The following is a 13,390-nucleotide window of genomic DNA, read 5'->3' on the forward strand; positions in this document are numbered from 1 at the left end:
TTGGCAGTAAAGGGAGAGTTTGGCAGTCCATTCATCTTTCACTGACATACAGAAGAAGGTTCTGAGCGTAGTCAAATACTGTTTTGGAGTGAATAATAAAAATTCACAGAGCTGCATTTAGTAAACAGAGCGTCCAAACAGTTCCAAAAGGGCTCAGAAAGTGCGATGAATCACAGTCCTGCAAAGTGAGGTAACCCTGCATTCCAACCTTGTTCCAAACTCATATTCCAAAATGCTGAGATAATGTTCTAATTATAGGTTCTGGAATTTTTTAAGATCCGAAGGAAATCAAGACATCGGAGTTCTTGAATGCGAGTTGAGCTGCAAGACTAAAGCAGCCACAATCCTGTCTACAGCACAGGGCATGACACACCCCCTATCCCTTCATCATTTCATTACAGGAGTGTTATTAAAATCCACTTAAAAGGCGTGCACAGCTTTGCTCTATGGAAAGTATGCAACAGGCCAACAGGCCCCTGAAAGTCTGACCCTCAACATCTGCTTTGAATCTGGTTAAAATTTACACGGCCCTATTACAATCGGTCACTGTGCTTGCCTAATGTCTTTTATACCAGGACAGATGGACAGTTTTCTGTATTACTGTGCATCTTATACAGATGTGCTGATTTTTCACTTTCAACAACCTTTGCTCAGGTGCAGGAGACGTGTTAGAGATAGCTTTGAGGCTTCCCTCTCATGTCAAGCAAAAGCTTGTCAGCAAACAACAAAACACACTCACTCTATGATCTGTAGCTGTAGAACATTGGTGTTGTCATAATGGCAAATCTATGGGATTTGCATGGCAATAAACCTGGGCAAACACTGTTGAAAAAAACTAAGCTGGTTTACTAATCTTTGATGGTTTAAGTTGCTGGTCTCCCAGCCTGGACAAGATGATGTTTAGCTGGGTGGCCAGCTTAAAAAGTGCCCCAAACCCCTCTAATCCAGCCAACAAAACTGCCTGACCAGGATGGGAGACCAAATAAGGTTTAAGATATAGTCATGACATAAGCTACAGGCATGCATGCATCATCTCCAGAAAGGGACAATTGAGTCAAAGGCTATAGTCAAAAGCAAAAAGAAGCATCATTAAACATTACACACACTACACAAAGTGGTCACTTAATAAAATAATTAATAAATAAACAGGAAACCAAACAGTCAAACACATGCCAAACAGGATATTCTAATCATCATCATCATTCACACTGACTCTGAGGAATCAGGCTTTGAGGCTAAAATCTAAAGAGAGAGAATTGTGAATGAAAGATACATGGAAATATGGAGAAGAGGAGAAGATGAGAAGTAGATCTGGGGAGTTTCTTTTTGTTGACATCCTCCATCGGCTGCTTTTTGCACACAATGGTTCTGATATCATAGTGACATCACAATGATGTCACAGAGCTAAATACTTTGCATCATGCATGCCACTCCATCAGGCACATACAATTCAAAAATATCTTACATGCATGACATTGCTGTTCTGACAAGGCACTATACTAATACAATTGAAATCGAGATTTTGAAAAAATTCTAAATAGTTCTTCTTAACAGTGATATTTTAGGAGTGACTCATCAGGACAGGAACCCAAACACATTTTACTGTAAATATGAGACTATGACTTACAAGATTTCGTCGTTTTGGAACTCCAGAACACCATGGGAGTCTTCAAAGTCCTCTCCTCCTCCACGGGCAGTTCCCTCAACGGTTTTATACGGCAGTGACACCACCCCACGGGCGCCAGACGTGCGCAGGACCTTCACTTCCATGACACCCACACTCTCACTAACGTGGGCGACTGGCTCTTCGAATGTGAAGATTCCAGCATGGTCATCGTCAAAGATGGTGACACTTGCTGTGGAGGGCACACCGAGTGTTGCGATGGTGTCCACGTGATTGGCCTCAGTGGTCTCTGGTTCATCACCCTCATGAAGCACACGGACATTGCTGAGGTGGATAAGGAAGTTCTCGTCCTCTTCAAAGATATCATCATCAATAATTCCAACTCGGATCTCCTTCTGCGTCTCACCTGGCTTGAAAACGACAGTGCCTTCAGTGAATTCGTAGTCTGAGCCAGCATTCGCGGTTCCGTCTTCTGTGCGGAATTCCACCGACACGGTCTGGTTGAGATCGCCTCCACGCCGAATCACATTCACCGCCACAGTTCCGCAGTTTTCCAGACACTGGTAAGAGGCAGGGTCAAAAAAGATCTTAGAAATGGGGTCATTCTCTCCAGTGTCACTGCGCACCTCGTGCATGCTCACTGCTTTACGAGCCTGGTCCGCTGCATGCTTCTTTAGAATGTTACCTGCTCCAGTCATCAAGCGGGTCGCCTGGCATCGGTAGAACGCACGGCTCTTCTGCTGCTGGCTGAGCACCTGGTAATTAGCAAGTTCAATCAACTGCTCCACTTCTTTATCGGGATGTTTCTGCTTTAGTTCCTTCAGGATCTTTGCCATTTCACGCCTAGCTTCCTCCTCATCTAGGTCTTTGTCCTCCAGTTCCAAAGCCAGAGTTCCATCCAAGAAGTCCACTGCGTGAGAGTTCAGCATCTTCCCGTCCATCTCGATATCCACCTTGGATGGCAGAGGACGGTCCCCCTCAGTCTCAATGATCATGCCACGGTGCTTGCCGGCTCGGTAGCGCTTGTAAACATACTTGTAAAACAGGAGCCGGCGGTCAGCGATCCAAGCGAAGACCACGCAAATCGGAAAGAAGAAAAGAGTGAGGAGACCCTCCCACACCTGGACGATGCCCGGCGAGATAACAGCCAAGATCAGGTAGAGCCACAAGTAGGCGAAGATGCTCCAAGCGGCGGTGACGAAGAAAACACGCAGGTGTTTCACTTTGCGAAGCTCTCCATCGGGTACCACATAGACACAGATTCCAATAATGACGAACATGTTGAAAGCTGCACTGCCGACGATGGTGGAGGGTCCGAGGTCACCAGCTTCAAAGTTATGGCCGCACACTTCAATCACTGAGAGCAGAATCTCAGGAGCAGACGACCCTAGAGCCATGAGGGTGAGGTTGGACACGGTTTCGTTCCAGATGCGTACAGTTGTGGTGGTCGTTTCACCATTCGGTTTCTTAATGGTGATCTCCTTCTCCTGAGAGGTGATTACCTCAATGGATGCCATGAAGCGGTCAGCGACAATCGAAACTCCCAGAAACATGTATACCAGTGCCACAAAGTAAACCGTGGCCCGGGCTACCTTGTCCCCAAAGGAAGGGTTTGGGGGTTCCCACACTGGAAGGATGACTCCAGCTGCACATGTGACCTTCCCACCACAGGACAAAGACTTGTTGGCAGGAGAACTATGATCCTGGCTCTGGTCCGGAGCATGTTCCGCTGTCACATGGTGGACGTTAAAGAGCAGTATCACCAAGACGACTAGACACTGAAAGCTCAGGAAGAGGCGTGGGGAGGTCTCACGAAGCCTCATCGTTCCTTACTCTGTGACAAACTTCTGCTATAATAGAAAGAGAACAGGAGAAAGAAGAGAAAATGGAGAAAAATGAAACCAGGGCACTGATCACCAACAAGCAACAACACACGTGTTGTCAAAAATGGTTGTTATATTATAAGGTGTCTGACACTGATTCAAGCCTGACATTTTAGGAACATTTTAACAACTTGCTGAAAAGCATGTTCCAGAATTGTTAGGTAAAACATTATTCTGGAGAATCTGAACATGATTATTCATTTGTAAAATTTGGTTATCAATTCAATCTTCAGGTTCATTTCTACAGAATGCATAAACAAGTCCAGATGCTCCCTTTAAGCCTAGTGCTGAAAGACATTACATTCTGCGAGGTGTTTCTTCTTTAAAAAGCGCTATTAGTCCAGAGCGTAGTTTAGATTTTTTTTTAAAATGTGAAGTTTAGGTTGGGACGCTGGTGCTTGACTGCAAGCAAGCAAACCTAAATTCAAACGATGCCTGCAAAATACATTATCAGACAAAGGGTGGCAATCAACACTTGAGGCAAGATGAAACACTTGCTCATGGTGCAAAACACATGCATGGTCATTGGACACACACCCACAGTGTCACACACTAATATCTGCAGTCATCAATGGGCATAGTGCACAGTAAAATCTTGCAGACCTTACTCACACATTCATATGAAATAAACCACTTAGCTTCTAATAAGCCAACATAATTATTTAATCATATACATTTCAGTAGCTTTAACTGTCGTTTAACCTCGGTTTAATGATCTGAAATGCAAAAGAACCGAATACAGAGCGCTTTAATTCAGCACTGCGCTCAGATCTCGCTCACTCTCATTCACATACCGCAACCTACTGCTCTCATTCAGCACCTCTACCCTATCCACTGATGAAACATCTGTTATCTCACATCATATGCGTCGCAGACATGCCTAACAATTCCTTATTGTTCGGATAAACGGTTGCCTCAAGGGCTTTTTTCCCGCGATGTGCTCAAAGGCGCAGAGGCTCTCGAGACCGGATCATGTTTAATACAACTTTCACGTGCACATCAGAATCCCGTAAAACGAGGTGCAGGCGAACAGCCGGTTAGATCATCATCCGCGGGCCACTGCGGACCGGAGCGGACCGCGCCGGACGGGCACGAGAGCGCACCTCTGATTCAAATCAAATGGGTCACTCTCCGTAAAGATTATTATGAATGTGATACCTACTCGGTTTCTCTGCAGCCCCCAATTAACCCTCGTGCAACGATACAGCTACCATTAATCTCCATGCAATCTCACATCATATAAATATATGGTGCTCTTACCGTAACGGTACTCCGTGAAGTAGCAAGTCTGGGGAAAAGCGGTAGCAGGAGTGTTAACGGAGACAGTGCGTGTCGGAAGCCGTCAGTAGTATCCCAGCTCGCATTAGTTTAGGTTTTTATATATGATATGCAGGAAAGATTAGAGACCCACGCGAGTATTGTGCACCCTCCGATTTCCATACACGCGTTTGTTTTTCCCCAAACAGACCCGTAGCGATCAAATATCGGATGCTTTATCAGCAAATCTATGAGAGCTGAAATGTGCGTGCGAGTTCTTCCTCGTTCTTCCCTCTCTCGGCTGGTTCAGTCTGTGTGTGACTGTGCGTGCGTGAGTGAGTGTGTGTGTGTGTGTGTGTGTGTGTGAGCGAGCGAACGGCGTGAGTGAGTGTGTGAGCGAGCGTGTGCGCGCGTGCCGCGGGTCCTCGCGCTCTGACTGGGATACGCGCTGCGTTCAAGAAGAGAGAGCGGAGATTCTGCTTTTACGTTTGTGTCGTTCTTCCCTCCCTTTGTTGCCTTCTCTCATACACATGTATGAACACAAATGGCCCTTTATCCGTTTTACTGGTGATGATCAATGAATTAATTATCATCCACTAAGGACGGTGGCCACGTGAGACAATTCCGGTTTCATTTGTAGTGGTGTAATGCATCACACACTCGACATCTTGTTCACTCTCTATACTGCAACCTCTCCAGCCGTACACCATTCTACGATTAACTTTATTTTTGTCTGAGTAAAGAGGGAAATCCCATTCATTTTGCGAATCGGTTCAGTTCCAGTTCGTAATTTGTAATATTTCTGTTCTTCGTCTATTAAAATAACCCATTCAAATATATCAACTTATATTTTTATCCAAAATTGTAAGTCCATCGATACACCCAGAATACTTAAACTATCCGCTCACTCATCGTTTTTCAAATATTTACGAAAAAGAGTGTCCGATAGAAACGATTCTCGTTCGTTGTTGATTCGTGAACCGCTAACCGAATCAGTTCAGTCTGATTTGTGAACGGATCATTTAGGCCGAATTTTAAACCTGGAAAAGATCCAACTCAAAAGAATGATTCGTTAAATTGGAGAAAGCGAATGGATTTATGTTAATATTACAAATTAATTTAATAACGTTTAAATATAGCCCTATAAAAAGACTGAAAATGAACCTTGCAGATTTGCACACTGGTCTTCGAGTTTTTGTTGTGCCACTGTTGTCAGTTAGTAAAATGTTAACGTTGCAAGCAACATTGCAGGTTTACATGTTTTATGGGGAAATTCCATAGACATAGGCTAATGATTTGTATAGCCTACTGTACAAACTGTAGGCCATATATTTTATCCCCCAACTCTATTACATTGTATGATTTATAAGCCGTTTTCCTTATGGGGACCAAAAAAATGCTCCCAAGGACAAGGATTTCTGATATGCTGTCTTTGTGGGATCATTTACCCATAGCGTATGTGGCATACCTGAACCACACACACGTTGGGTTTCCATGTTTTATGAGGATTTTGATTGTTATACTGTACAAGCTGTATATTCTATCCCCCTACACTACACATGCCTATCACAGAAAACTTTCTGCATTTTTACATTTTCAAATAAGCATAATTTAGTATTTTTTAAATCCATTTCCCTCGTGGGGGCCGCTGGCTGGTTGCCATAAAGTGATCTCAGGTTTTACAATCCTTGTGGCGACCTGTACACACACACACACACACACACACACACACACACACACACACACACACACACACACACACACACACACACACACACACACACACACACACACACACACACACACACACACACACACACGCTTTAATCTCGAATTTACATCTTAATTGCATCATTTCATTAAAAACTAAGCAGATTCCTTTGATCTTCATCCTTTTCTAAACAAAGCTATCTTACTCTTTAAATTATTCCATGCCATTACTAAAAACACATGCAACATGACTTCATTACATGTAGCCTATCAAATTATTATTATTATTATTTTTATATATTAAACGTGTGATCTAGAAACAAAATCTCAGGTCATTAAATATTGCATCAAAAAAGGGCAGCATTTTTACAAGCCTACAGTGCTTACCTACTTTTTTGGTTTGGCTGCAGTGACACATTGTGCCAACAGAGGCACCATATTAGATATGAGCGGCATGAAACTGCAGCACAGGTAAGTGTGGTCTTTCTTTAACAAATTTCTCATCTAATATTTTTTCTTACTCTAACTTTTATTAATGTAATTGATATTACCTCGTAGAATCAGACAGGTGTGGCAAATCCTGCCAGACTTGTGCAAATATTTGCTTGTGCTCTTTTGTTTGAAACAATGTTTCATTAATCTATGTTTACCTCAGAGTCAGATATGTTTTATAAGGTCACATCACAGCTCAGTGACAGTGATGCGATCTAAACTACACACTGCCACACACATGCAAAAGTTGATTATGTTATTACGTCCTTGCAGCTCCTTGAGTAGGGGACGTTGAGCTTTGCCACTAATGTAAAAATAAAGTTACAGTAGTTGTTTTTTCCCTCAATGAATCTAAAGGTGAGTTAAAAAAGAAGCAGCAGCTGTTTTGGCTTTGCTCAGGTGCGGTACAGCGTGGCCTAGTTCTTGTTCATTTTGGCCAGAGGGAGATGCGCCTCTCTCTCTCTTTCTCTCTCTCCTCCCCTCTCCCTGTTTCTCTACTCATCCCTCATTCACCCTCACAGTCTCTCTCTTCCCTCAGCATCGGTCCAGCAGTTTATTGCCAGTTTAAGAAAACCTGATATGTAAAAAAAAAAGTTAGTTTAACTGTCTCTTTCACACAGACAAACACACAGAAACAATGTTTTTTATATTAGAATGATAATTACAATACCTTATGCCTTAACACAAACCTGTTGATATTACTAAATAGATCTGAAGTAAAACATGATATGAGCTATTCATGATTTATTGAGCTATAGTACAGAGCACTTTAGATCTCACTATATCACTACATTTCTGAGGATAAATTTGGCACTTTCAGGGGAGATCACACTACACGTTTCATCCCAGTGACTTCCATCATGTAAATGCGGGAGACCAGAAACCTATGATCATACTTTAGAAATTTCACTGCATTCCAAAGTTCCATTTCTGATGTGTGAATCCGTACTTATGTGACCATTAGAAGTTCAATACGTCATGTCATGATCTCTTAGTTGAATGAAAAGAAAGCACAATTTAAAGCCCAATGTTGTGTTGCAATAAAGTGGAGCAGATTGTATATTTTTACATTTTGGATCTATTATTATTTGTTACATGTTGAATTTCTGTTTAAAAAAAGATGTGATGTCATGTCACGACAGTTGCAGTTTAATGCACTCAGAATATAACATTATATAATCTACTAATTCTGTAATTGTATAATTCTGTTTTTGGTCCCACTGGGATCTTTGCAAAAAGCTTACTCATACTGAGCAAAGGGTGAAAAGGCCAACCGCTGAATACAATTACAGTTGCTTACTGAATAACATTTTGTTATTCAATGTTAAATGTTATTCAAACTGAAAACACAATATTCTAAAGATTCGGTCAGAATGCAGAGTTACTTATCAGTCATATGAGGAGGCCATATTCTTTGATTACTGTACCCTGATCTAAGATAGACTGAGAGCAATTAAACAGGGTGGGGGTATGTTCAGAAGTATTTCCTGTCTCTCTGATAACATTATAACTCTCAGCTGTCTTCACTCTCTTACCTTTTCCACAGAGCAGCTCTTTATCACTTCATCTGACTCAGACCTAATGTGACACAAAACCTGTTTTTCTTCTGACTGTTGGTGAAATGTTAACTGTGAAAAAGGTTTGTTTGTTTGTGTACATGTGCACTTTCTTTTCCTCATGGGTGCTAAAACATGCATATGACAGTAGTATTATGTCTGGCTGGTATTGTTTGATATTTACATTTATGTAAATATGCTACTACTTACACACCAAATCATTACCAAACCAAGAACATATACAATGTGTGGCAATTTATAACCTTGAGTTATAAGCAGTTTTTTTCACCCAAAAATTAAAACTGAAATCATCAACTCCCTCATGTCATTCCAAACTTGTATTAAGTTATTTATCAGAATATCCAGACTGCTCTTATAATAATAAAAAAACATTAGAAAAGTCTTCTTTTTTTGAGAGAGAGAGCAGCCTAGAAATCTAGACGCACCCTAGTGGCAGCAAAATGTATTTTGCAGCCAGGGTAGTCTAGCAACTCTCCGTTGACTTTCGTGCTGGAAAAACCTAAATCGGGTCAGGACAATCACGTCGTGTATAGAGTAGGCGGGGCGGGCTTAACATAATGACGACAGAGTTGCGACGGTTCCCTGCTACTTGAAAACAAAGAATGGCTGCTGCTGGCGAACAGTCTTTCGAATCGGCTTTGGCCGCGACTCTGGAGGACTTGGAGTTAAGTTTTTCTTTGAGAAAAGAGCAAAAAACGGCACTTAAGTCATTCTTAAAAAAGGAAGATGTGTTCGTAGTTTTGCCGGCCAGATTCAAAAGTTGAATCTATCAACTAACGTTAGCTCCGCTGTTGGGAAAGCGCTCTGGTTGGTTGAAGCGCTGTCCTATTGCGTGCAGAGGGAATTTGAAAGACAGCCGTTTATCCCGCCCCTCGGATTGAGCCGTGTCTATGGTGAGTTGCCAGACCTAACATCTTGATGTAGGTCTGGCTTGCCAGGCTAGAGAGAGAGACCTATGGCAGAATAAAGACCTGTTTAGACCAACACACGCTTGGCATGAAAATTCAGTCATACTTTCGCATGCTATTTATTCTCTCTCTCGAAATACCCGTTACTCTGGTACACAAAGCACTGCACAACTTTCTGACACTCACTTGATGTGACGTTTCGGATTCTTCTTTTCGGATCATTTGAAAGGTCTAAGGGTTTAGAGTCAATCTAAGGTGCCTGTTTTACGACATAAGCTCCAGCAGCAGTAATATTATTGTGTGTTTGGAGCGTACAAATGACCACATGCAAAATCAAAAGCAATCCATAAGCATGACCATAAAATTGAAATTTGTTCTTTAAAGCAATTGTTTCATATTGTGTGGAAACAGCCTAAACATTGAGCTTAACTGTTGTTTTCTACGGTAAAATAATACAGGTTTGGGAGAGTAAATTATGCTAGAATATCCCTACATTTGCAAGTGAATCTGTTAGTGTGTGTTTGAGGTTCAGTGGGTCTGGTTTTGCCTTCAGGGTCATTGTGTGCTGCTCTTTTTAAGACCAAACCGAGGCGGCAGCACAGAGCGCCAGAGGTCATGACAGCAGTCACCACACTGGACTCTGCTCATTTCAGACACAGTCGCATGCTTGTCGGTATATCTGTGTGAATAATCATAAAATTGATTATTTTCCATTGAAGCATCACAAATTATATTCCCTAATTTCCCATTCCCTAATTATTCCCACCCTCCCAATTACCAAAAATCAGAAAGATTACTGACACATGAAAGTAGAATCATGTTCAAACGTTTGGGGTCAGTAAGATTTTTTTTGTATGTTTCGGAAAGTCTCTTATGCATACCAAGGCTAAATTTTAAATAAAAAACAGAACAGTAATATTGTGAAATATTAAAAATGATCCATCAAATCCTTCAGTGATCCATCAGAAATCATTCTAATATGCCGGTTTGGTACTCAAGAAACATTTGTAATTATTATTGACAATGCAGAAAACGGTTGTGCTGCTCAATATCTTTGTGGATTTTTTTTTTTACATTATAAGGCCTGATTTCACAGAAAGATATTCTATTATTACTTAGTTAAATTAGGACATTTAAGTAGATTTCATAAACGTGCCCTAGGAAAAAAAACAATACTGGTGTGCATCTTGAGACAAAACAATGGCACTGACATTTTATAAGATATGTCAGTGCAGCATTCAGTTAAAACTGTTCAAACATGCAATTTAGTCTGGACTATAGGCTTACGGTCTGTGAAACCGCAGGCAAATGTCTAAGATGTCATGCGCCTTTGATTCATTAAATGCATCCTTGCTGAATAAAAGTACTTGGGCACATTTTTCCAGACAGTGGTATTGTATATTGGTGTGCACAAATTGCATCTGTTTTCATACATGTTTACATGCTTTAGAGCCAATTAGATAATGGAAACCAACAGCTATGGACACGTCCCAGAAACAACTTAATTAGGCTATTTGCCATGCGATTCGCATCCAAACAGTTTATAAAACTTTCATTGCTGCCTCTTCATTAAAACGTGACAGATTTTTTAAGTTAGCTGTGATAGTGCCAATACTTGAGTAGGAATTGAGTTTGTTCAAGCACGCCCAAAGACAAGCCAGAAACACAAACCAAACCGATCCAGCAGGAGTGTACTCAGCTGCAAGCAATTTGAGCTCCGATCAGCTGTGGAGTCATGGGATTTAGTATTACTCCAATTACTGGGTCAATGTGTGTGTGTGTGCCTAACATCTGTACTTGAACCCCTGCTGTGACTGTGAGGCTTTTTGCCAATATGTTCCATTAAAACTAACAGTAACGATTAATCACTGCTGATGTCTTTTATCACATACTGAGTCAGATCATCATAACTACATGTGTAATGTCTTAAAAACTGCAATAATCCCCAAGATGTCTTTGGAGTGTCAGAACACCCAGTTGAAACCCGAACAACATCCCGGGCTGTCGTGGTACAGTAGAAAGTGTTTTCTACTACCTTTAAATAACCCCAAAAAATGATTTCAGGCTAAATTATTAAACTGAAAACATTTCAGTTCATTCGGTACATGTCCAACAGAATATGCAGTCAAGTATTGTACATATTACATTTGTATGTGTGTGTTTAGAGCAAAGTATTTCTCTGTACACATCGGCATCTGTTCTCTTAACACTGTCCATTTGACCATTATTATGGTGAAATCTGTTAAAACACTTGCAGCTACAAATGCCATGATAAGACTTAAAACAATTTATAACCCTGCATTGAACCCAACACTGAAAAAATATTTTAATTATTAATCTTATTTTTGTCTTATTTTTTAGATAAACATCCGTAAGATATCAAGTTTTGTTTTTAGTTACCACATTTTCAAATCGTTTTTTCTTGTTTGAAACAATTTGTTGGAAAAAAATAAACATAATTCAAGATATTTTATCTAAAAACAAATCTTAAAGGTGTCCTATTATGCTTTTTCACTTTTTCAACTTTAGTTAGTGTGTAATGTTGCTGTTTAAGCATAAAGATCTGCAAGGTTAAAAAGCTCAAAGTCCACTCCAAAGGCAGATATTCTCTTTAACAGAAAACATTTTTCAAGAACTACAACAGAACGACTGCACCGTATTGAGGGGAGGATGGATGGGGTCATGTATCGCGAGATCTTGGCCCTCCTTTCCTCAGTAAGAGCATTGAAGATGTGACGTGGCTGGGTCTTCCAGCATGACAACGACACGGAACACACAGCCAGGGCATAAGGAGTGGCTCCGTAAGAACCATCTCAAGGTCCTGGAGTGGCCTAGCCAGTCTCCAGACCTGAACCCAATAGAAAATCTTTGGAGGGAGCTGAAAGTCCGTATTGCCCAGCGACAACCCCGAAACCTGAAGGATCTGGAGAAGGTCTATATCAGGGTTCCTCAAACTCGGTCCTGGAAGGCCGCTGTCCTGCAGAGTTTAGCTCCAACACTGATCAAACACACCTGAGCAAGCTAATCAATGTCTTCAGGATCACTAGAAACGTACTCGGTTACTAACGTAACCTCGGTTCTCTCTAGAAGAGGGAACGAGTATTGCGTAAGTAGCTTACGCATCGGGAAAGTCTTCTTTCTTCGAGATCTGAAGCCAAAAAATTATCCTTAATTTTGTATTCATTGTCAACGCAGTGCAGCAGCCGACAGACCTAGGCAGGCTGTATAAGCGTGCTCATTGGCTGCTCGGCTGCAACTGCTTAAGCCTATCGGTGAGCGCTATGAACGCGGCAACCAATGAGGGCGCTTCGCGCCCTCCGCGCCCTTCTAACCGTCAGAATGGGCGTGGCCAGCGTGTATATATTCAGCGCTCACAGGCTAAAATTCTGGTTTTCGCAGTCTGAAGCGCAAAAGCTCGTGGCGCGACACGGCAGGTTACGCAATACTCGTTCCCTCTTCTAGAGAGAACCGAGGTTACGTTAGTAACCGAGTACGTTCTCTTACGAGAGGTTCTCTCGTATTGCGTAAGTAGCTTACGCATCGGGAACCCTTTGTCAACGCCGTGTGCGCCGAGCATCCAGCCCATGAATCCCAGGGGAACCGGGGAAAACACTCTGCTGGAAAATGTGGCCGGTCGAGAGACGGGCCAGCGTAGTACATGCACTTCATGCAGCATATGAAATAGAGCGGCGCGGCCGGTCTATAAACATAGCAGTACAACAGTAGGGCCGGCGGAGCGAGCCCAAACAGTACATAAGCACTCATAAGGGTAGGAGAAAACGACATAGTCGGTCTCACATGAAGAGAAAAATTCCCACGCGGTAGAGAATAATGCGGGCGGCCAGCAGCGCGGGCCAGCACCGATAACAGCGCGTAACGGGAAATAGGAAACAGAACGGATCAGCCGGTCTGAGTCAAACACTTCACCCTGAGTAGTTA

The 13,390-nt window shown here is 42.0% G+C and overlaps 1 protein-coding gene across 2 annotated transcripts in view; it reads right to left on the reverse strand.

The window, feature by feature from the left end:
- slc8a1b (solute carrier family 8 member 1b) overlaps positions 1-13,390 on the reverse strand; it is a 100,835-nt gene that overhangs the window by 77,597 nt on the left and 9,848 nt on the right. The window contains exons 1-2 of one of the 2 annotated variants that reach the window (XM_081393828.1): positions 4,768-5,300; positions 1,628-3,474 (exon numbers count right to left, since the gene is read on the reverse strand). In XM_081393828.1, the coding sequence (XP_081249954.1) occupies positions 1,628-3,447 (1,820 nt within the window). In that variant the 5' untranslated portion in view covers positions 3,448-3,474; positions 4,768-5,300. Of the gene's footprint in view, positions 1-1,627; positions 3,475-4,767; positions 5,301-13,390 lie in introns of those variants that run through there. The other variant, XM_081393829.1, reaches the window with a different exon arrangement.

This window comes from Scardinius erythrophthalmus (genome assembly GCF_964197995.2).
Source record: "Scardinius erythrophthalmus genome assembly, chromosome: 19".
Lineage (NCBI taxonomy): Eukaryota > Metazoa > Chordata > Actinopteri > Cypriniformes > Leuciscidae > Scardinius > Scardinius erythrophthalmus.